Raw genomic sequence first — 24,991 nt, 5'->3', positions numbered from 1 at the left:
CACGCCAGGGACGCCACAGCGCCCTTACCTTTCGACTGTATCTTCTCACAGTTGGGGGAGATGATGACGCATTTCAACTTTTTGAGCTTCAGATGTTTGAGAACTTCCCTCAGCCCCAACACAAGTCGGCGTTTGGTCTTAGCCTTGACTGGATCTTTCTGGTACATACGATCTTGGAAACGAACCAGCTCTTTCAGCAGGTCCGTAACACAAGCGTCAACTTCTTTACTGAGCATCTGGCTGCAGTAGCTGAAAGAAACGTTAGACACAGTCACGTTTCCACTGGCTGCGACACTCCAGCGCACTGCTCCTGGCACACCTCAGATGAGGGGGACAGCATGCCACTTTCAAGAAATCACGCTTTGATGAGCAATACTAGTCAAAAAGGTGGAACTCCTGATAGGATGTTATGAAAGGTATGGATGGAGGCATCCTCTCCAGCCCTAACTATAAGGGACAAAAGACCTCTGGGCCCCATGTCCCCAGGGCAGCTACTCCCGGGCACCTCTCCTCATGAAAAAAAATGTTTGGGGAGTCTATCCTGAAGAAAAGTGGGAGGGAAGGAGGCGGAGTGCCCTAAGAAATTACATACAGAAATTACACAACGAGAGGGGAACCCAGATGCAACGGGCTGTCACCTCACTACCCGTTCCCCCAACCACAGCTTGGATTCAAGGGCACCTCTGGCATCACGGCACTAGGACCTCTCGGGAGCAGATTAGGTAGCCCTGGCATGTGTTACAACCAGGTCCTAGCCACCTTCCACCGGGAGGATGCAAACACCGGGGCCCAGATGAGCCAGTGGGTGAAGAACTCAACGCCCAGTGTCAGAGTAAGCACAGTGCCCCAGGCCCCACTGCAGGCACAGCTGCCAGGCTCACTCACTCCCTGAACCGCCGGCTGTGGATCTTGGGGCAGGCGTCCACCTCCTTCTGGGGCTCAGCTCCCAGCTGGTCTTCCGACTTGCTCTCTGCCACAGAAGCACAGGACACCAACTCTTCTGTTCCCCCTGGAGTTTTAGAGAAAGAAGTCACAGCATGGCCCCTCCAGGGCTCCACACACAGACTGCGGGGACTGAGGCAGGGAATGCTCAACAGCGGCAGTGTCGCCAGAGCAGCCAGACTTGGCGGCACACACCCGCCACATCCAGACACGGCCACCGAGTGTCACAGCAGGCAGAGGAGTGATGGGAATGGCTTGGGAAATCAGAAGAACCGGGCGACTCTCTGCACTGCCTAGAGGTGCCTCCCCGCCCCTTATTTAGTTATTTCTTATTTTTATTGCGGCAAATATTTGCAAAATTTACCATTTTAACTGTTTTTGGTTTTTTTGGCCACACCACGCAGCATGAAGGATATTAGTTCCCCAACCAGGGATGGAACCCGAGCCCCTGGCAGTGAGAGCGTGGAGTCCTAACCACTGGACCACCAGGGAATTCCCTAACCATTTTTAAATGTGTGGTTTCAGTGGCCAAATTTATTTTTTAATTTTGAAATTTAACCTGAAGTTCTTATCAATAAGTTTTAAAAGCAGGTTTATTAGTTCTCAATTTTTTTGCAAATGCCTGAAACCATTCCTTTATCAAATAACCCTTAAAAGAGAAGCTGAACATCTAAACTGGGAAAGCCACAATAGGTGTGTTTAAATCCATCAGACAGGATTCAATAACAGCTTACAACACTCAAATTGTTACTTCTAGACACTTCCAAAGTGCAAGTGCAATAACATCACCAGAGGAAGGAGTTCATCCACCAGGAAAGACAATGTCCCGTGGCTGGCCTCTCCACCACCCATAGGCGTAGCTTGTAAAACCCCTGGCAGCCTGTATGGCAGGAGCCTCTAGGCTGGGTGGCAGTGGACCCAACCCCAAGATCCACCCCGGGGAAATGCCAGCAGGAGGGGTGCTCACGTCCCCTATATACATCCCACGCTGCCACAGCACCTGTGCTTCTAATAGCCCCAAAGTGGAAACGCCCACAACACTCCCATGCCACCTGGCACGTTTGTACACCTGGATGCTATGCAGCAATGACAATCTGGTACTACCTCTACAGGCCACAGATATACTGCTGGCCAGAGGGGCACACACTACAAGATTCCACTGGAACAAAGCCTGAAAGCTCACGGGTAGGGCTGCAGACAGGGCTGAGGCCTTGAGCGGGAATCATGGGGACTGTGGGGCTGATACAATTCTGAACTTGGTATAAAGTCCTCAAGCTATATGCTTCTGATTTGTGTACTGTTCTGAATGTGTAATTCACTAAAATGCTTACTTAACCCATTTCTTGTATGACACCATGTCTCACACACTTGTGGGCAAGCAGCTCTGCAGTTAATGGTGTTAATTCTCATGGCACTTCAAATTGCGAGGACCATCCAATGTCACACAGATCGAACTCAGGGGCCTCACCCCTCTGTCCCTCTCACCCCTGAGAAGCAGAGGCACCAGAAGCTCCACATGCCCATAGGGACGTCCTCTTACTGTCAAGTTAGGAGACTGAAAACTTCTGCATTCCCAAGGCCCAACGCCCACGTGCTTTTACCACACAGGGACAAGGGCTGGGCAAAGCCCAGACAGTTGGCTGTGCATACGGCTGCCCCCGCTGAAGGATTCTTTAAGAAGCAAACCAACAGAACTCGGTACCTGAGGGGTCAGGCTGCCCGAGGGCCTGGTCGTCACCACCGCTCTCTCCATCTTGCACATCGTCACTGGCAAAAGCTGGGCTCACAGCATTTTCTTGGAGACGCTGTTGCTTTCTCTCCTGCCGCTCTTTCAAAATAATCTTTAAAATTAAATAAACGATCAAAACATCTAAATACTTGCACTTAAAAATAAGCTCTTCTGCAAAATAAGCCACCCAAGTTAAGCTGGTTGGCACTGTGCCTGTTTGTGCCCTTACTCCCCACCCACCCCCATGGGTGGGCCCAACCCTCTCACCCACAGCCCAGGAGCAGCATGTTCCCCCTGGGTGCACAGAGCAGGGCATGTGAGAACTGGGCTCTGATGCAACTGTGCAGCTCAACTGTTACCTGGCCCCAGGCAAGACATGCCTTCCTCCATCTGAGACCCACCACACTCCACAGGCTGCTTTGAAAATTAAATCAAAGAACGTGTGCCAGGAAGTGTCCAATATTTACCAAATCTGAGCACTAGACAGATTGCCTTGGGTAGAATGAGGGTAAAAAATGTGAATGAGAACATACTCCCCCATTTCTGGTTTTCTGTCCATGTCATTCCAAAGCATTAAAATAAATAAAGAAGGCCTCCCCCTCCAGCAGCTAAGGCACCCTGCTTCACTCGCTCTAGCACACCATGTGGGAAGAGCAAGGGATCATCTTTCAGAAAATCGTGTACCCATCTTGACAAGAGCAGTTTCAAATGAGAGTGAAGGTTAAAATCTAAAAATGTAAGAGTCGAAAGGAGTAACACAGATACAGGAGAGTCTGTAGGTTTTCTCATGCCCAATTTCAAACAAAACACCACACACCTTCTTCAACGAGGTTGGCTTCTTGGCCTTGGGGACCTCCCTCTGCTTCCCCTTCTTCATCAGGGGGGCGCTGGAGTCTAAGGGGTTGTGCGGGGTCTTCACCTGGCCAAAGCGGTGGCCCTTCTTCCCTGACATGGAGTCTTTGGAGAGGACGGGCACCGCCCCGACTACAACACAGTAGGGACACATGGCTCAGGCTGCTGCCCGCCACCTGCCTGGCTCCAGAGGGCAGGCTCGCTGCAGATCTGTCTCAGGGGCTCCTTATGCTGCCCGCCCATACCCACAACCTTCCTCATCCTCATCAAATTGTCCCTTAGAGAACCAGCTTCCTATCCCTGTAATCAAATCTCCTATATTGCTCCTATGTTGTAATCAAATCTCCTATGTTGTAATCAAATCTCCTATGTTGCTCAGTAAAATCTGATGATGTGTGGGTCTCATTTTTTGATTAAGAATTTTTCCGGGTAGCTTGTACTTAAGATTTAAGATGCCTTTTACTCCACCATTTTCAGTTGACACTGCCTTTGCAGGAGTTGGCCACTGGCTTCCCTATGCATACCTTCTACCTCACTACCTTATAAAATCCTAGTTATATTTCAAGTTGATTCTCTTGAGTTTTCTAGACATAAACATACTTTCCTAAATTCCCTGCACAGTGTAAATACATGACCACAATCACTACTCAGTATACTTCAACTGCATACTATGGTTCTGTTCTACTTCCCACCTTGTTCCTGTTCCCAAGGAAATAGTTAACTTGTTCATACTTTCCCCCTACTTTTTAATTAGGAAAATTTCTAAACACATACCAAAGAAAAAGAGAATGTATAACAACAAACTCAGGTACTCACTGTCCAGCTTCAACAACCATCAGTATTTTTCCAAATATATTTTACCCACCCTCCTTAATTTTGGAATATGTTTTAAAAGTGCTGTGTAGACACAGGGGTGACTCCTGGAAAGGCAAGCCAAAAACAAAATAAAAACAAAAAAAAAATAACTGAGCAGAGACATCAACAACCACACACTGTGAGGAAGACAGCCACCAAATTCAGACCAAGGCAGTTCCTTACACAAAACAAAACAAAAAAACCCCAGCACAATCACTACTCTCAGAAGGAAAAAATCAAATCCAGAGTTGCTACAATATATTAACTGAAATATTCAGTATTCAACAAAAAATTTTTCAAACTTCCAAAGAAACAAGGAAGTGTGACCCATACTAAAGAAAAAAGGAAGTTAACAGAAACTGTCTTTGAGTGCTCCCAGCTGTGGGACACAGATGACCAAGACTTCAAGGCAACTATGAGAATAGATGAAAACATAGGATTTCATTAAATACAAATAACAAAGGAGAAAGGCTCAGTAGCAGATTTGAGATGGTAGAAAAATCAGTGAACATGAAGATAAATCAATAGAAACTATTCAATTTAAAGAAAAATCTTAAAGATTTTAAAAGATTGAAAAAATGAAGACAGCCTCAAGAGACCTGTGGAGCAACAACAAACATACCACTATACATATAATGGGAGTGCCAGGAGAGGAAAGAGAAAAGACAAAAAATATTCTGAAGAAATAATGGCCCTAAATTTCCCAAATTTGATGAAAACTTTAATCTACAAAGCCAAAATAGGATAAACAGTACCCAACCAAAGGTAGGATAAATATAGAGATTCCCACCTAGACATATCATAGTCAAACTGTTGAAGGTGGAAACAAAGAAAAACTATGGAAAGTAGCAAGGGAAAAACAACTCACCACAGAAAGTGGAACAACAAGACAAGTAATATCTGACGTCTCACTGTCAACAATGGAGGCAAGAGGGCAATGGAATGCCATTCAAAGTATTGGGAGAAAAAAAAGTCAACCAAAAATTCTATACCCGGCAAAACTATCCTTCAAAAAATGAATGTAAAATATAGATGTTCCTAGATAAACAATGACAGAATTCATTGCTTAATTTACTTATTTATAAGCAACCACTTTATTTTTAAGAAAATAGGATTTTTAAAGTAAAGGAAAAAATCAACAAAGGAATCAAAATGGTACTCTATATTTAACATAAAATAAAGCAGTTAAGGATGAACAGAAGAATAAATAAGAATCAGAAAAAAATAGCAACAGCAGTAAATCCAACCAAAGTAACAATTACATTAAACATGAATGAGTAAAACACCCCACTCAACAGGCAGAGATTGTTGGCCTGTATAAAAAAGAAAGCTCCGACTATATGCTGTCTACAAGAAACATATCTTAAACACACCGTCTGCTAGGTGGCCAGGGCTACTCTTCCCTATGCTGCTGGTAAAAGCATTCACCTCCTCTTTAATCTGACCAGCCAGTTGGGAAGGCCTGACTTGGGCTCCAGAATAGACATAAGCCTCCAAAGGCCTTTGACTTAAGTTGTGTTCTGGCACAAAAGCCCCACATAGGGGTACTTGGTACTGGCTCATCTAAAATAAAGAGGAACCCTGAATTCCTCTTACCTAATTTTTACTTTTTCTGCAAAGAATGGTTCCCTTACTGATGTCAAAAAGGAAGGTGATGGACATGTCAGTATTTGGGTATTCCTGGGATCTCTGACCAAAATGTCCTTTCAATACTACCAAAATCCCAACCTTACAATCTGACAACCTCAAATACTTAAAAATATCATCTGATTGAAGGCCCCCACTCCTTGCAAAACTGTTTATGTACTTCATACACAACTGCATCTAAAAGGTCCAACTTGAAACTAGTTGCAAAATAGCCACCTCATATAGCCTCAGAGGTAGTTCCCTCACTTTTCCTGCTTTTACCTTTGACTGGAGATCTAGAATGCTCAGTCAGTAGTTTACACACTTCCCTGCAGGCTCCCCAAGAAGCTACATTCTTCAGAATCAGCGGTTGGCCAAGCACTTTGCAGATTTCTCTGGAAAGGCCAACACTGCAGGCCTTTACCAAACAGAAGATGAGCTGAGAAAAGCAACTTTGAGGAATATCTAAGAAGGCAGTGGTCCCAAGTTTTGATATATGTAAGAATTACTCACACATGTGATGTATAAAACTGTGGATCCTGAAATGAATAAAATTACCAAAATCATTGAGACAAAGAAATTTAAATACAGACTGGATACAAGATGCTAGCAAGAAATAATCATTAATATTATTAGACGGGAGGATGGCAGAGTGGTTCAATTAAAAACAAAATCACCATCAATTAGAGATACTGATGTATTTACAGGCTAAATGACCTGATGTCTACAAGTACTTCAGAAAAAAAAAGTAGAGTTCCAGATGCAACAAGACTGGCAAAATGTTGTTAACTGATGGAGCTGGGTAATGGGCACATGGTGGCAGTATTCATCATATTCTCTCTACTTTTGATTATGTTTCAAATTTTCCACCACAAAAAAGTGAAAAACAAAGACAAAACAAAACAAAAAATCCCACTGTGTGCTTGTTAAAAACACCTACTGCCCTTCCCATACCAAGTGGTTCTAGTGTACCACTTCTGAGGTGTTCCTGGAACCTGCACTTTCAGCTCACTCCCAGGCAGTGCCATTGTTGGCAATCCTGGGGATACTGTGTGAAAAAGAAACACTGGGTTCAGGGACACACCGTCGACTGGTGCCTCAGCCACACTGTACATGGGCTAAATTAACTGCATTCAGACATTTTAAATTTGTACTCTGGGCTTTTAATAAAGGTCACTATGAAACTCACTAAAACTTACTTCTGCTGTAGCCATGAGAAGGCTATTTGGGAAACTGCTGACTATATCATTCAGCAGCCCATATAAAATCATCTGCCAGAGAGTGTTCAGAATTTTCAGCTTCAAAATAATCCCACCTCCACTCCCATCAGAATGGCTAAAATTAAGACCAACAACATCAAATGTTGATGAGGATGTGGAACCAGGAGAACATTCATACATTACTGGTGAGTGTAATATGGTACACAGGCAGTTTGGAAAACAGTCTGGCAATTTATAAACTAAATACCACGTGGCCCAGCAATTCCACTCTCCCAAGAGAATTGAAAACAGACACTCAAATACTTGTACATGAATAATCACAGCAGTATTATCCACAACAGACAAAAGGTGGAAACAGCCTAAATGTCCATCAATAGATAAAGAAATTGTGGTCAACAGAATATGATTCGATCACAAACACTGGTGAAATAAGATACATGAATATGGATGAACATCAAAGACATTAAGCTAAGTGAAAGCAGACTGACAGAAAAGGTCGCAAACTATATGATTCCATTTATATAAAATGTCAGAATAGGCAGATCCATAGGTAGTTGCCAGGGGCTGGGGAAAGGAGGAAAATGGGGAGCTTAATGGGTAGGGGTTTCCTTTTGGGGTGATAAAAATATTAGGAACTAGACAGAGGTGATGGTTACACAACACTGTGGATGTACTAAACGCCACTAAATTGTACAGTGTAAAATGGTTAATTTTATGCTACATGAATTTCATCTCAATAAAAAACAAAAAGAACTACTGACATACATCTACAGTGTAAGTAAGTCACAAAAATATTGTGTCGAGTGAAAGAAAACTTACACAAAGAAGCATATACTAAGATTCCACTTACATGAAGTTCTAGAACAAGGACAAACTAGTCTATGGCAGAAAAAAAATCAGAACCATGGTTGCCTGTGGGTAGCAGCAGGGAATGACTGGAATGGGAAGGGGCTGAGGAAAATTTCAAGGGTGTTGACGATGTCCTACATAGCCACGAGTCTACGTTACACAGTTACACATTTGCCAAAAGGCTTCAAATGGTGCACTTAAGATCTGTGCATGTCACTAAATGCATATTTTACCTCCAAAGGAAAAGAAGAGCCATAAATAAATACTGAATTCTAGTAAATGATATGCATGCTGTAACACTTGGGGGTAAAATACAGTGGTGTCTGCAACCGACCTTAAATGCAGCAAAAATAAAAAACAACATATTGATGAATGGATAAATCGGGGTCAGCAAACTTTTCCTTAAAGGGCCAGAGAGCAAGTATTTTAGGCTAATGAGCATATGCGTACTGCAATGCTCAACTGCCATTATAACTCAAAAGCAGCCACAGATAATACTTAAATGAACAAGTGTTGGCTGTGTTCTAATAAAACTTTACAGCCAGCAGCCAGCAGGTCATAGTTTGCTGACCTCTGGAAAAATTACGAGATTGAAAAAAATTAGAATCTAGATGGTGAGTACATGGGTGGTCACTGCATGATTTTATTCGGCTTTTCCAGATGTTTGAAAATTTTCAAAAGAAAAGAAATGCTACCTCCCTCCCCTGAAGAGACAAATCATGTTTATCCTTTCTGGGATTAATGCCATAATAAAATCACCATCAGTTAGAGATGCAGATTGAGGTATTTATAAGTAAAATGACATGATGTCCACAAATTGCTTTAAAATGCTTCAGAAACCAAAAAAAGTAAGCTTCTTTACCATTTCCTTGGATACCTATTTTTCACTTTTAAAGTAAATAAACTGCCTCAGAGGGAAACATATTTAAAAGACTATGGTGGCAAATGTGCATTATTTCTCTGTATAACATATTGCCAATTTTAACTATCTTGGCTCTAAGAGGTGTTTCAGAGGAGAGAATGACTGCATCACTACCAAGCCAACACTGCCACCCGCTGCGTTCCCATGGACAGGCAGGTAATTCATTTCAATCTGGTGAAGATTTATAACCTGTACAGGGCACTTACGTAAGACTTTTAGGTACACCAAGTCATCACATCAAGTGGAAAACCCATAAACCCATGTTGTTGTTGTTTTTAATGTTTATCTATCTATTTTTTGCTGCATCGGGTCTTAGTTGCGGCACGTGGGATCTTTTGCTGCAGTGTGCAGGGTTCTCTATAGTTGTGGTGCGCAGGTTTTCTCTTCTCTAGTTGTGGCGCGCAGGCTCCAGGGTGCGTGGGCTCTGTAGTTTGTGACACATGGGCTCTCTAGCTGAGATGCCTGAGCTCAGGAGTTTTGGCATATGGGCTTAGCTGCCCTGTGGCATGTGGGAACCTAGTTCCCTGACCAGGGATTGAACCTGCATCCCCTGCATTGGAAGGTGGATTCTTTACCACTGGACCACCAGAGAGGTCCCCAAAACCCACCTTTTAATAAGACCTATTTCTTAAAATCATCGTACTTAAATAACTTTAAAAATTTTGTGATAAAATACATATAACATAGAAACTACTATTTTAACCATTCTTCACTTCACAATTCAGTGGCATCAATTGCGTTCACAACGTTGCTGGAAACATCACCACTACCCATACCCAGAACTTTTTCATGCCCCGAAATAAAAATCTATCCCCATTAAACAATAACTCCTCATTCCCCACTCCCCTCAACCCCTGGTAACCGCTAATCTACTTTCTATGACAGAATTTCCTTCCTTTTTAAGGCTGAATATTCCATTGTATGTATATACCACCTTTTGCTTACCCATTCATCTGTTGATATACATTTGGGGTGTTTCCATCTTTGGGCTACTACGAATAATGCTGCTATGAACACTGGTGTACAAGTGTCTGAGTCTCTGTTTTTAATTCTTTTGGATACATTCAGAGGAGTGGAATTGCCAAGTCACATGACAACTCTCTATTTGGCATTCTGAAGAACCATGGGACTGTTTTCCAAAGTAAGTGCACCATTTAACATTTCCATCAGCAACAGTTCCAATTTCTCCAAATCCCCACAAACACTTGTTATTTTCCATGTTTCTGATTAGAGCTATCATAGTAGGTTTCAAGAACTGCCTCAGTGTGGTTTTAAGTTGCATTTCTCTAATGACTACCAATGTTGAGCATCTTTTCACATGTTATTGACCGTACATATACCTTCTCATGGAGAAATGTCTTTTCAAGAGCTCTGCCCATTTTTTAAATGAGTGTTACTGAATTGTAAGAGTTCTTATATATTTGGATCTTAAATCCTTATACGATTTTCAAATATTTTCTCCCATTCTATAAGTTGTCTTCTCATTTTCTTAATAATGTCATTTGGTACACAAAAGTTTTTAATTTTGATGAAATCCAATTTATCTATTTTTGCTTTTGTTGCTTGTGCTTTTGGTGTCCTTTCTAAAAATTCATCACCTAATCCAAGGTCATGAAGATTTACCTCTGTTTTCTTCTAAGAGTTTCAAGTTTTAGCTCTTATATTTAAGTTGTTGATCCATTTTGAGTTAATTTTTGTATATGGTGTGAGGTTGGCGGTCCAACTTCATTGTTAAGCATGTGGAAATCCAGCTGCCCCAGGACCATTTTTTAAATGATTGTTCTTTGTCCTTTTAATGAACTCAACAACCCTGTTAAAAATTCACTGGCCATAGATATGTGTGTTTATTTCTGGATTCTCAATTCTATTCTACTGGTCTATAACTATCCTTATTCCAGCACCACATTATTTTGATCATATATAAACAACTTTTGATTACAAGAAAAAACAGTCACAAAATAGTCTACTGAAAAAGACTTCAATTATTTGTCTGAAATGAAAAGACTCTTTTACCTGAGAACACCACTGGTTTGGAGGACTGCTTTGCATTCTGGGAGTGCTGCTTCTTTTCCAATGCGGTTAGCATTCCTCCCAAATCCAACTGTACTGGAATTTGGCTCTTCTTTCCACTACTTTTAAAATTATTCTAAAAAGTTCAAAAATCAGAAGTTTATTTATAATACTAAATTTTACAAATTGTGCTTTTCATTTTATGATAAAAAATCATATAATTAATAAGATAAAACAGATATAGGGACTATAAAAATCTTAAAATTAAAAAAAATTAAAGTAATTAAAACCCCAGTCAATTCCAAATTATCTGCCAATATTACCACCAAGGTTGTTTATTTTCTCCTCCTTCTTTCATAACACTGGTTTAATTAAACCACTTACACGTCTGCATCTCCATTGTGAATAACAGCATACATCTACAGATAAGGAACCAAGACTTGTATAAAGTCCTGGGCTACGAAAGTTTATGTGTGGGGCTAGCTGGTTGGTACTACTGCCTCATTAACACCATTCGCTCTCCAATTGCCTAAGTGAGCCAACCAAGTGCCATGAAACCATGGAGGCATGACCAAAAATTTATACAAGTCCAAAACACACCCAGCAGGTGAGTATTATATTTAGGCGCAAAGTCAGATACACTCTAAACAAATGTTATTTCTGAAATCATTCTGATTTGGGTTTTGAGACTGTATAAGGGTGTACGGACGTGTTGTCTCTTGTGCTTTAACACCTCCACTCCTGCCCCACGCCACTGTTCTCTTCCCTGATGCCAAATTCACGCTGGGTGAGGGCTCATGGCAATGGGTGAGTGCTAAGCACAGCACAGGCAGCCACAGAGACCTCTGCAGGGATGGAAGATAACCAAATTACAACATAGGAATGCAAAGATACATGGGTTTAGAATTTTACTTTTCACAAATGTGAAAACAATCACCCCACTTTGAAAGGCAAAATGACAACGAACATGCCCAAAGTATGCAAGTTCTCCATCTAGATTATGAACTACAAGTTCATTCCTGAATCCACAGTGGGGCTAAGGCAAGAGAAGAATCATTTCTTCCTCTGATCCTGACTACCTGAGTGAAATGCTGGTGGCTCTCTTTTTTCCTTCTGTCAGACATTACTGCCTCACAAAGAGATTCTTCTGTTTCCTGAATAAACTAAGTCAAAGTTTTTTCTTTAAATCCAAGTTAGGCAGTTTGTGTTCCCCTCCTTTCTGATACAGCAATGGCAGTTACCAATAGCCTAATTTCAAAAGTGATAAAGCAGTTTTAGCTTAAGAGCAACTTTGTTTCAACACACTGGATGTGGTTCCCCAATGAAGGAATGAATCAAAACAAAACCACCTGTCCCCATACACAAAGAAGTCTGGAAAGCAGTTTTTCTCAGTTTAGTTTAGCAAGAAAAGTTAAGCCAAAAGCAATTGTGGTTTCAATCTAAAAATTACCTGTGGCTGCTGTTTAGACTGAAATTTCGGTGACTCTACTCTGTCTCTTCTTTCAGATGCAACTGCCAGATTGGGAAACTCCTCGGCATCCTAAGTAAACCACACACCCTTTAGCTCTTCGCAAATCACAATTATCAAATAAGCCCAACTACAACCTGTTCCTTGGTCTTATTTTCTTTCCATAAAAATATCCTTATAAAAGTGCTCAAAGGTGTTATAAAACAGTCAAAACAAAACCAAAAAACTAATGTTAAGTGCTTCGGCTTTATTTCACTCTTAGAACAAAGTTAAGGACCGCAGTTTGAATCTCCCTGCTCCAGAGGCAGAGAGCAGGGGCCTCAAGGATGTGGGTTCACCAAGCAGTCTACGAACTGCCCCAAGCATACTGGCACAAGAGTTTTCAAGCACCCATCCTTCAACTATGCTTTTCTGTAGGGAAACCATCAATCTGGACTCAGGGGATGTAAGCATCTTGTCACATGTGCTGATCCTAGGCTAGAAAAAAGAAACAAAGGAACAGGTCTCTAAACAATGTTTAAATCATTTTAAAATGTCTTATGTGCTTCTGTCAACATTTTAGGGACCCTGGAGAAATTATGTGAAAAATGTGGGCAGAAATAATGAGTTATTTGTTGGCCCAAACAATAATGCTCTACCGCAGTCATAGGTTTTCAAACATGCAACCCCATTACTCTCAAGGGAATGTTCAAAAAGCCCTGGGAGCCCCTCGAGTTTGTGGGAACACCTCGGGCTTGACCCTAAGCTGGCTGCCTGGGAGTACTGCTGAGAGACCCTTCTGCCAGCACCAGGAGCCAGGCTGCTGAGTCTGGTACTGCAGACCCATGAGAAACATAATCAGGATCCAGGATGGCTCCTTGGAGAACAGAGACATTCTTGGAGTATCACCAGACAACAATTTAAAGAGCACTTTCGGAAGTTCATGATATTCTCTTCTTGACCAGGGTCCACGACAGATCTACAGTATTCTAAGTTTCTCTCAATAGTGGAGCATATTATACCAAAACATCTAGATAGAAAAGGAGGCCCTGCAGAAGCCAGCATGCCAAAGCAAAGAAAAAAACAGACCAGAAGATACTGAGGGGTATATATTAGTAGTAGGGCATACACACCATTAAATTTCAATACAAGTAGTTTTTTCTCTAGGCCATTCATTCGTTTACTGAGAACCTGCTATGAGATGGGCACTGCACTGGGGACACCAAAATGAAGAACTGAGGAAAATGGGTGACAACTATTTTCTTTAGCACTACAATTTTTTTTTTTTTTTTTTTTTTTCCAGTACACGGGCCTCTCACCGCTGTGGCCTCTCCTATTGCGGAGCACAGGCTCCGGACGCACAGGCTCAGCGGCCATGGCTCATGGGCCCAGCCGCTCCGCGGCACGTGGGATCTTCCCGGACCGGGGCACGAACCCGCGTCCCCTGCATTGGCAGGCGGACTCTCAACCACTGCACCACCAGGGAAGCCCAGCACTACAATTATTAAAGAAAATGTTGGAGAATTTTTACTTCAGCAACCAGTATGAACCCATTTCTATTAAGGAAGACCCATTTATTATATCAAACAAGGTGAGTAATAAATGTAAATATACTTCAATCCTTGGTGGCTCTTGAACTGTCAGGACTTCATATTTTGATTTAGACTTTTCTTTCTTTTTCTTATTCTTCCTTGAGGCTTCGTTTTGCTCAGGATCGTCACCTTGTGATGCTCTGGACTAGAACAACAACAACAACAAAAAGCAAAAATCATGGGTTTTTAGGACCATTTTTAAAGTCTTTATTGAATTTGTTACAATATTGCTTCTGTTTTATGGGTTTTTTTGGCCACAAGACATGTGGAATCTTAACTACCCAACCAGGGATCAAATCTGCACCCCCTACACTGGAAGGCAAAGTCTTAATCATTGGACCTCCAGAGAAGTCCCCGTATTTCTGTTTTAAAAAAAAAAAAAAACTTAAAACAAAATAAACATCTTTATTTATGTTTTCAGGAGCCCTGAGGTAAAACAGACAGCAAGTTGTTAATGGAGGCTCCTAGAGGGGTGGGGACCAAAGGGCTATGGGAAAAGGACCTTTTCCATAATTAGATCCTTGTAGTATTACAGGTGCTATTTCAGTAATAAAAATTCACAATACAGAAAGTTTTAGAAGGGGAAAAAAAAACATTATGACCACAATGCAAAGCCATCTGGGTCATAGGATTACAGGAGATCCTCATTTTCTCATCTTTATTTTGGGACTTCTCAAAAATAAACTTTTCTTACACCTCTAATTAAAAAATAATTTTTAAAAAGATGCTGGGAAAATAAAATAAAATCTGTTAACTCTTAAGAGTGTTAAAAGCTCATTTAGATGGTGACTTGGTGGTCTACTGTGCAGCCTGCGCCCCGACACCAGCGGGGCCTTGGAGCTGGCCAGTCTCCATGTGTACTTGGAGGGGCCTCACAGCCGCATCCTGTGTTTCACAAGTATGTGCATAAAGCTGTAGGGAACAGGCACACAGGTCTGACTTCACCATTAATTGTTACCAGCAGAGATTTCTCAATCAACCAAGCATAAACACGCAGCTCCTGTTTGTGTGGGATGGTCTAAGACACTTTCGATATCAAAAAGTATTCTAACACTCAAAAAGATAGGAAACCAGCACTAAACAAATATGACCATATTTCAACTTAAAATAATGTTATCAGTACACAATGAAAATCAAACCCAAAATCTAGCCCAGTAAAAAAGGCTCTTCAAGAAAGAAATCTAGGGATTGAAAAATAACAACTTAAAATTATTTGAATTGAAAGGAAAAAATGGATTCTGAAATGCTATTTTATAGTAAGTAGCTGCAATTAACCAAGAATCAATTAACATACATGATGATCGCAAAATGTGGCACACAATTATCTTGCTACCAGTACCTGGTAGGTAAAAGCAATGTAAAATCAACAGACAAAAGACTGCAGTATTTTATATACCAGAGCATAAGCTACTGCCAGAATCTCTCTTGTAAAGAATTAAAAATGGTCCACAGATATTTTAAGACCATAGGTCTAACATGCACGTCCTTACTTGTGTATAAAAGCTACCACTTGTGTCCCTAGACTGTATTCAATTCAAGTACTGAATACAACCAACTCAGATTAGTGCCTACAGTACCAAATGAAACACTTTCAGTTAGGATTTGAGAAAAAAAGACAATCCAGTGGTACAGAAGAGCAACATAATCAAACTGTGACACGTACCTTTTTAGTAGGATGGACAACATGTTTCTCTTTGTACGAAGGCTCCGAAGATAAAACTTCAGAAGATGACATACTACCATTTTTAGGATCTGCTGATGAAGCAACCATCTTTAGGTTTATCATGGAAGTAACATTTTTAGGGGCTGGTGACAGTTCTGTAGATAATGTCTGCCGAACAACATAACCCATTGGTGTCCAAGATAATTCTGCTCAAAGATAACCAAAATTGTTGAACAATCCCAACAGTAAAAAGAAATTCCTTAGAAATTCCAAGCATGCATTACATGAAGTACTCAAGAGCATAGTTAAATTAAGGTGTTGTCAAGAACATTCTCTTGGAAACTACAGTATCCACTAAATTTGTTTTTCTTCTTGGAACATGCATGCTGAATTAACTTGTAAGGGGAACTGACTTTCCTAGGAACTGTTCTTTTAACTTAGAGGTGCAGGTGGTAAACAAAAAAGTTTCCATTAAAAAACAATAATCCACAAATACATCCACGTGGCAAACACACAGATATAATGAGCTAAAGAGCAAACTGTGGCCCTACTAACCTTGATGTGTACCTTTAACATCAGAAATCAAAGATCACTAAACTTCAGCTATCGCAATAACTGGTAATTTATTTCTTTCTAGAACATAGGCATAAGTATGGCAACACTACTCCGTAGGTGCCCATGAAACTCTATATACAGACAAAACAAAAGGACATCCTTCAGGACACGGGCAGGTCATGTCAGCAGCCTGTGGCTACCCCACAGTGGGGAGACAGGCTGTTCTTGTCACCACACAGCTATGCATCTTCACAGCAGTTGCTAAAGTGAAGGTCTTTTATTGAACCACGTACGTACCAAACATGCTAACGCAACTGAAAACACACCTGTGAATAAATCTAGAATAATTTTGTGAAAAGGTCTTCTGTTAGGACAAGCTACTCACAAAAACTTCAAAAGCAGAATCTACTGAACTCTCTCTGAATATCTCACTTCTGGGCCAGGTCAGGACAGACCAGCAGTTCTCAAAGTTCTGAGACTCCTAGGACCCTTTCAGGGGTCCACAGTCAAAATTGTTTTCCTGGTAACAGGAATGTGCCATCTGCCTTCCCCACTCTCACTCTCCCATGAGCGTAGTACAGTGGGGTTTTCCAGAGGCTGTACGACAGAGAACAGTGAAACAGGTGAATGCCGAAGCAGATCTCCTGAGCCAGACATTAAAGAGCTGCTAAAATGTAAAGGCTGCTCTCCTCTCCTGACTAGTTTTTTAACTATGGAAAATAGTTATTTTTTTTAATTAAAATGTGCTATGTTAACCTGTAATGGGTTTATTGTTACTTTTAAAGTGAATTAGTAAGTATTTTGTATTTCTCAGTTTTAATTTCAGATATTACAAATATTGACAGTTATCCAAATAAACAGAAATTCTTTGGGGTTCTTTTAAAGGGTATTAAGGAGGTCCTGAGACCAAAAACTATGAGAACCACTGATATAGGTAATGCTTAAGAAAGTAATCATTTCTGAGTTCATAAAATGTCTCACTTAACCGAACAAACATTTCATTTAGAATGCTTTACTTGTACGTAGTTTACACTCCTTGTGCATGGATGTGGGATCTCGTTTGCTTACTTCAGTCTTCTAACAATGATGCCAGTTTATCAACCCATCAGCTGCCTTAAAGAAGGCTTTAAAACAAAAACATTTCAGTTGCACTAGACTGAAAATGAACTAAGAAAACAGACAACAATAGACAATTTTTATATTTTAAAATAATATTTGGTAGCCCACTCTTACCTCTTGTACATGAAGAGGGACTGGTAGCAGCATTATCAGTTACAGATCCGGTCCGATTATTATTCTTCACCACTGTTTCACCCTAAAAAACAAACCAGTTCTTTTCTTACTATTTCAGAATAAAAGTAATCATTATTTTTGAAATATATAGTTTCCTTCGCGATTCTTAAAACCTGCAAAACATACGCTAATTAAAAATTCCAAACACGTAAGTACATTATGTGAAAAATTAAATTACTTTCTTCTGCCAAATCTCATTCCCTAGAGGAAAAACCATCCACCGTCTACAGCTTAGCTAGCATCCTTCTATTTCTTTGCTTAGGACATAAACATTTGTATATTATTTTAAATGGATCTCCATAATGGGATCACACCACACGCAGTATCATGTAACTTAGGGGAAAAAAACCAACATACAACCAACAATTTCCAAATCAGCACAGATGTACCTACACGATTCTTAGAGCCGAAGTGCCCACTGTGAATGCAAAAGCTGTCGTTCACCACACCCCCACACCAAGGCTCAAAAAATCCCTGAACATACCCACAAAAACAAATACAGGCCTTCTAATACGTACTCCCTTTCACAGACAGAAAGCTGCCACACGCATGGAAGAGGCACCAAACGACACTTGGGGACAAGTGAGTACATTAAGAGAGACCTCAAAATGACCAGCAGCCAAGGTGAAAGGAAAATGATAAATTCACACTGAATGGATTTAAAATAAATTCTGGAGTTCATATGTTTCATAAACTTATCCATTTTACCATTCCATTACATCTAAGCCTAGTTAAAAAAAAAAAAGAATTGTTCAGTAGCCAAAATAGCTGATTGCTGAATATGCCTTGTGCCACTTCTCTGCTTGGATAGTAGAAGCCTGTTAACCTCCAAGAGCTGTTTCAGAACAATGGAAAGAACATGTTCCTTAACTAGGACAGAAAGCCCCCATTTTCAATACAAATAGAAATAAAGCAAAATCCTCCATGTGGCATCCACTGATTCCTGGCCCCGTGGTAGAGCTCACTAAGGGCCTGGAAATACCTACTTCACCCTGGGCCTTCCTGCCCCAGGGCCTCCCCAGAGGACCCACCACTTCCCTACAGACATCAGGCAGGGCTCTCTGGGCAGGCAGGTGTCACTTGCTAACCTGCAAATTCCAAATTACTGCCTGACAGATGCACACCATACCAATCTTGCAGGAGGTGCCGCCTAGAGCACCCACCCCATCCCAGGAGTGCGAAGCTGTCTGCTTCAATCCACTGCAGGACTGAGGCCCAACCTCTGAACAGAATCTCGATAATTTCATTTCACTACTACTAAATGGATGCAAAACAAGGGTGACTGGGGAAGTGAATTTTTATTTTTAATGAAACATTTCTGGAAACTCCAAAGGCATGGGGAGGTTGGGAGTCTGGCAAAGAGAAAGATGCCATTCTCCCTTCTATTAGCACCTTTCTCAGCTTCCAAAACACTGGGCTAGTCCTGGAGGAGGTGATGTGGCATCAGCATAGCTCTGTGGAAGTGACTGCACACTGAGAAACAAATTCTCTTCCGGCCCCATCCTATAGGCTGCTGTGTTCTCTATGGGGCTCCAGATAGACACAGTATGTAAAGGCAATTATGTTAACTAAAAAAAAATAAATTCATCAAAGGAGAAAATAAAATAACATAAATGATTAAAACACAGCCTGTTCTTTGAGTAAACGTAACTTTTATGCTCACCAAAGCCAATGAAACACTAGAAATGGCTTACTTATTCTAGAATAGTTAAGTAAATTATATATATCAATACCAAAGATTCAATGCAACAGTTATATTTTCAAAAAATATTTTATGACATAGAAAAACTACCACAAGTTTTGAAAAATTCAAACACAAGCTTGTATCATACATGTGTATCCTAAATTGAAAGGAATGCCCCTCAATTCCCACAATGTACCATTAAAAAAAGAATAAGTGTCAAACATGGTTTTCTCTTGGTTGTACAGCTTCAGACAATTTTTTTTTTCCTGAATATTTTCCTCATGTTGAAAGATGTTACTAATACCATCAGGAAAAAAAGGTCTCTTTTAGAGGGAAAATGGGAAAAAAACAAAAAAATACTCCACACAAAATTCAAGAGTGTGAATATATAAAGCAATGAGTATGTACATCTCCCCACATAGCATGATATGTCTTACTTCTTGTCCACATATGCAGTACTCATATGTAACAAGTGACCATGACATAAAGTGTCAGTCATGCTTCCACTCACCCTGGACCCGCTGTACTCTGTCCTACTTTTGTACAGTGCTCACGGGTTTAGAATTATCCACTGACCACCCATGATGAAAGCATGGAGCCCCTCGACTACTCAGCTATTCCATACACCCAGCCAGGGCCCAGAAAGCAGTCACAAAGCTGCCTAATGAAACTGTGATTCTTCTGTATCAGTCAATCGGCCTTACTTATCACCACTGTGTAAAAGGAAAACACCAAGGTATGATAGTCTAAGGGTCAACATGTGGGGAATGATTTATTTTCTGCACATTATAACACCAAGGTATAATAGTCTAAGGGTCAACATGTGGGGAATGATTTATTTTCTGCACATTATAAGCCACTACCATCAAGTCTTCAGAGGGTTTAGTATCCAGGCACCCAAGAGAAGTGCTAGGACAGGAAATGGAAATCCTTTCTCCATTCAAGAGGTAAATGAACTGGTGAGCTCTGTTTTCTTCATTGTTTCTTCTTTCTCCTTACCTCCATACTGGGATGGGCCCCAATTTGTCACAAGCCATTTTAGGGACTACTAACCCAATAAGGTTTTTTCCTGGAAGTCTCAAAATCAATCTGTTTGAGAGGAAAAATGCGTCAATTTGATGGAGTAAAACTTTGAGATCAAATGGTGAATACAGTGCAATTTAAAATTATTAGGCACTGAGTGCACTTATTGCAATGACATTTTCCGTATCATTGACAAGACTGAGGTGCAGATAAAAAGCCTGGAAAAATCAGAAGTTACACTACACAGTTTTTTTTTTTTTTTTTTTTTTTTTTTGCGGTATGCGGGCTTCCCACTGTTGTGGCTTCTCCCGTTGCGGAGCACAGGCTCCGGATGCGCAGGCTCAGCGGCCATGGCTCCCGGGCCCAGTCGCTCTGCGGCACGTGGGATCTTCCCGGACCGGGGCACGAACCCGTGTCCCCTGCATCGGCAGGCGGACTCTCAACAACTGCGCCACCAGGGAAGCCCCACTACACAGTTTTAACATTACTATTTGATTTAAAAAAATCTCTTTCCCTGTATTGGAAAAAGTGCTACCAGAATGCAATGGTAGAAACAACATTTTCACAATGTGCTGTGGAAGCAGGAACCCGTGCTACAATCCTCTCCTCCTGAGACACTGCAATGCTTTCTAGCCACCAGATATGAAGACACTTGCTAAGTGATTCTCTGGAAAGAATAGCCACACCAGGTGTTACAGCTGACTATAAACAGTTCAAACAACAGAGAAAGTCACCTAAGCGAACTGAGAGGCCCCTCCCACACCAAGATGTGAAGTGTAGTATTTGAAGTGATGTCCTTGCATCACTACCCATCACTGAGGAGAAAGGAAGAAAGAAGGGAACAAAAAGAGCAGGAGGCTGCACTCACCTCTGCTAACACTGCAGCAGGTTTCCCCACTTCTCTTAGAAGAGAAACATCAGTAGAGGCAGAGCGTAAAGGCCCCCACTTGAGCTGCTTTTGTATCTCTGGTATCTCACTGTTCTCTCGACCCTGCAGTTCAGGAAAATCCAACCTGGTAAATTCAAACTCAGGTTTGGAGGCAGATCCACTTTTTTCAATGATTCTGGATTTCCTGTCTGTTCGTTTATAATAACCATCTGTATTTACAGAATTAAAAGTAGGGGTAAAAATTTAGATGTTGTCTAATGACCTGTACTCACACTTAAATTGCAGAGTAGAAAGTCTATTGCTATTGATGCAACACGTTATTGTCCAAACAGCCTAATTTTTTTGTAGTGTTGTTAACCTTCTCTGTAACAGTGGAAAACATAAATGACCATGGGGGCCACCAAGCAGAAAAACGAAAACACACTGCAAATTTTAGGAGCAACTCTAAAGTGGATGAAATAGCTACCTTAACCTGACTGTGCAGCTGGGCATTTCAATTATTCTTAATACACACTTTAGAGATTTGTGAGATTAAGGGGACTCTTACAAATTTTCTTTAAATAATAAAATTTCCATGTTTTAGTTTGCTGAAAGAAACTGCAGAGAAACAAGTAAAACGAAACTTATAAGCTCTTTCCCATCTTTCTCCTTCAAATGCAAATGAATGATGCTACAGGTTACAATGCCATAAAGCCCCAGCATTTTTTAAATTATTTAATTGTAAGGCTAGAGTTATTACAGTTAACTGTTCAAATTTTCTTTCATATTACCAAGTACCAGATGGTTTATGAGTGAAGTCAACACCAAGAGAAAAAGTTACATATCAAGTAACAATAAATTACACATGTAAATAAAATGACAGACCATTCCCAGTAAGTACGCTATTACAAAGGTTTTAAGTTATTATATAAACAGATGATGGCTGTGATCAACGTGCAATAGTAAGTAATTTACATGAAAAAAACAAGACGTCATGTATAATCACTAACTTTCAGCCAGAGACTGGAACAGCAGTTTTCAAGACCAGAGCAGACATGTCCTCTGAATGACTGTCCTGCCCCAGGTTTAGTATTGTTTAGGATGGGATTTAAACCACAGTCAACTCTCCCACGTATTAAAAAGTGTCCCAACAGAATACCAGAGAAGCTATTTCAGGGATGAACATGATCAAATATAGTACAAGGGATGTGACTGTAATTCACTTTTATTTAACAACTGTTTTGAGGCGGGTGATTATCACCTACTTGCTATGTGACTTAACAGAAGTTCTTGCACAAAACAAGGTAATAACATGTTAAGGACACGTCATAGAGCCCACACAAACAAGTTCCCTCCCCGGGAGGAAAGGCCCCCAGGATCCCACAGGAAACCTGATGGCCTCAGTTTTTCATGATGTGTAAGCCCACAAAAATAGTTCAAAGAACAGAGACGTTTCTGGGGGTAGACAAGGTAGGAAGACATAACATACAGAGCATGTTATTTTTACCTGATTTCAAACTATTCTCAGCATGAATGGACATACGAGGTGAACTTTTAACTGATTTTAGATCAGATGATATAGGTCCATCAGTCTTCTTAGTGTCAAACTTCTGCTCATCACAGGTTTTCTTCTGCAGGAAACAATAAAAAGTAAACATAATTGAAAAGTAACATATTAAAAAGTAACATAAATTCACTATAAAAAAGGCTCAAATCTGCAAATTCATAAGTACAACTCAACCATTTTTTAGAAAGGTTAGACCGTATCAAATTTTAAATATCTCAAAATTTAAATATCTTAAATAACACGCAAGAACTTACCAGTTCTTTATGTTTTAAATGCTAAAGTGATCAACAAAACCAAAACATTTACAGACCTTAAACAGAGCTTTTGTGTCTTGCGGGAGAGGGCACACGTGCTCGTTTCGTGGCTTCACGGTTTGAAAACCTCCGAAACAACCGGGTTGGTTGTAATCATACTGGGAGCCAGGCACTGGGCAAACATTTTGTGACGACTCCAGGGTGTAAGGAGAATAGGCATATGGATGAAGAGGGATCTCAGGAGATAAGTACTGAGGTGGAAAAGTTGAAGCTCCAAAAGCCATATCTTCGGCATAGAGTTTCTGTCTAAATAAAATGGGTAAATTTTAGTTGCAGATTTAATACCACAAACCAAGGAGCTTAATATTTTGTAATAAACAAATTTAAACTTTTTACTATTTTTGAGGTCATTTATTCTAGCAATACCTCAAATTAAAAACCAAATAAAACCTCTGAGCACTTTTTCTTAACCTGCAAAGAAAGATGCTGACCTAGTTCTGTTTTTTTCATTACTTATCTGGAACCTCCATGAAAGGACCTTATTATAAGGAACATTAGAAAAGCCCAAGGAGGCTCCAGCAGCTTTCCACTCTCATGCTGTCAAATATTTGGAAAAGCCTCTCTCAGCAACCCTGGCCAAAAGAGCTATCCAGACCATTCTCTCAGTAGAGGGAGTTTTTTACTGCCCATCCAACCTCTACCCCGACAACCTGCAGGGCCTGCCTCCTGAGGCCCCAGGTGCCCGCAGACAGCCTGCCCAGCCCCTTCCCTGCTCCAAGCCCACTGCCACATCCTGTGCTCTACTGACTCTTGGGGCTGGAGTTGCAATGGGGACACTACGCACAAGGCGGTCCAGGAACTACACACGCTGCTAACAAGATGGAACCATCTGTGAACACTGCTACTGCCTCAACTTTCTCAAGCTGCTAGGCTAAACTGAAATATAATTTAACATTGATTTTTTTTTAGCAAATTTGGTATACGGCCAGAGGTTTCAACCATTTTGCAATGAAAGTTGATACAATGACAAAATGCTAAGCAGCTGAGTTAAATACAAATCACTATCTTCTCATTCCTACAAATAAGCACCAGCAGATGTTTCTGTGACTTTCCAGAGCTCCAAATTATCTTGTAGCAAATCAATGAAATCCCAAAGTGTACTGGTCCACTGAAAGGCAGGAAGAGCCAAAGCTAATGATGAGACATCCCATATGATCTTCCAACTGTTCAACTGTCAGGAGATATGGGCGTAGGCACCACTTACTAGAAGTCGTGTTTCTACTCTGCTGCAAGTAAGAGTCTGCACTGAGGAAGGAAAGGAGTCACTATCTACAGGCTAGACCTGTTAACACACTGATGAGAATGTTCACTGCTTTCGCTTCCATGCAGCACTGAACTGCCTGGAATCACCGTCTATTAATTCATGACATTTTATAACAAGTTTAAATCTTATAAGATCTTTTTCTTGTAAGCAATTGATTCTAGTAATGAAATATTCCAGATTAAAACCCCAACGAACCCTTTTACTGACCATTTTCTGCCCCACAGAACACCTGGCCTAGTGCTGCTCTTTGCTGAGAAGAGAAAGATTCAAAGCTTCATCCTGCTACCCAGATGCTAACCCTAGATGTGAATCTCTGTTTTATTTTGTTTGATGCTCAGAAAATCTAATGGAGGGCAGATGAAGGTGAAGAACCTGTTCTCCACAAAAGAAGATAGGCAAAGAAGATGGGCTGATAGCAAAAAAAAAAAAAAGTTAAAATGACTAGCCCAAGTCCAAAACATGGATAAATGAACAAACCAATGAAATTCAGGTAAAGAAGGAAAGGGAGGTGGGAGGAGGCAGGATCCAGTAGTGGTTTTGAAGGCTGTTGTCACCCAGAAAATTTTTCTCCTGTGAATCAGGAGACCGCGGTTTGGGTCACAATCTGGTTTCCCCCTTTGGACAAGTCACTTGGGTTTCTATCCCCTCACTGATCCTTATTCCTCTGGAAAGTTGATATTTTTTCTTTCCATCCCAGGTAAATATAGTTACATGCA

The 24,991-nt window shown here is 40.8% G+C and overlaps 1 protein-coding gene across 14 annotated transcripts in view; it reads right to left on the bottom strand.

Annotated features, from left to right (window-relative positions):
- Window positions 1-24,991, bottom strand: part of SECISBP2 (SECIS binding protein 2) — a 39,844-nt gene that overhangs the window by 10,158 nt on the left and 4,695 nt on the right. For 3 of the 14 annotated variants that reach the window (XM_067745006.1, XM_067745007.1, XM_067745013.1), the window contains 12 exons: window positions 23,008-23,257; window positions 22,638-22,761; window positions 21,131-21,360; window positions 17,496-17,577; window positions 15,708-15,913; window positions 14,067-14,189; window positions 12,456-12,545; window positions 11,009-11,141; window positions 3,489-3,655; window positions 2,645-2,783; window positions 886-1,009; window positions 29-249 (listed from right to left, as the gene is read on the bottom strand). In XM_067745006.1, the coding sequence (XP_067601107.1) occupies window positions 29-249; window positions 886-1,009; window positions 2,645-2,783; window positions 3,489-3,655; window positions 11,009-11,141; window positions 12,456-12,545; window positions 14,067-14,189; window positions 15,708-15,913; window positions 17,496-17,577; window positions 21,131-21,360; window positions 22,638-22,761; window positions 23,008-23,257 (1,889 nt within the window). Of the gene's footprint in view, window positions 1-28; window positions 250-885; window positions 1,010-2,644; window positions 2,784-3,488; window positions 3,656-11,008; window positions 11,142-12,455; window positions 12,546-14,066; window positions 14,190-15,707; window positions 15,914-17,495; window positions 17,578-21,130; window positions 21,361-22,637; window positions 22,762-23,007; window positions 23,258-24,991 lie in introns of those variants that run through there. The other 11 variants (XM_067745009.1, XM_067745017.1, XM_067745010.1 and 8 more) reach the window with 7 other exon arrangements.

The sequence above is a fragment of the Pseudorca crassidens genome, chromosome 7 (assembly GCF_039906515.1).
Source record: "Pseudorca crassidens isolate mPseCra1 chromosome 7, mPseCra1.hap1, whole genome shotgun sequence".
In the NCBI taxonomy this organism is placed as follows: domain Eukaryota; kingdom Metazoa; phylum Chordata; class Mammalia; order Artiodactyla; family Delphinidae; genus Pseudorca; species Pseudorca crassidens.
The sequence above is the reverse complement of the archived record's forward strand: the minus strand, read 5'-3'. Positions and strand labels throughout refer to the sequence as shown.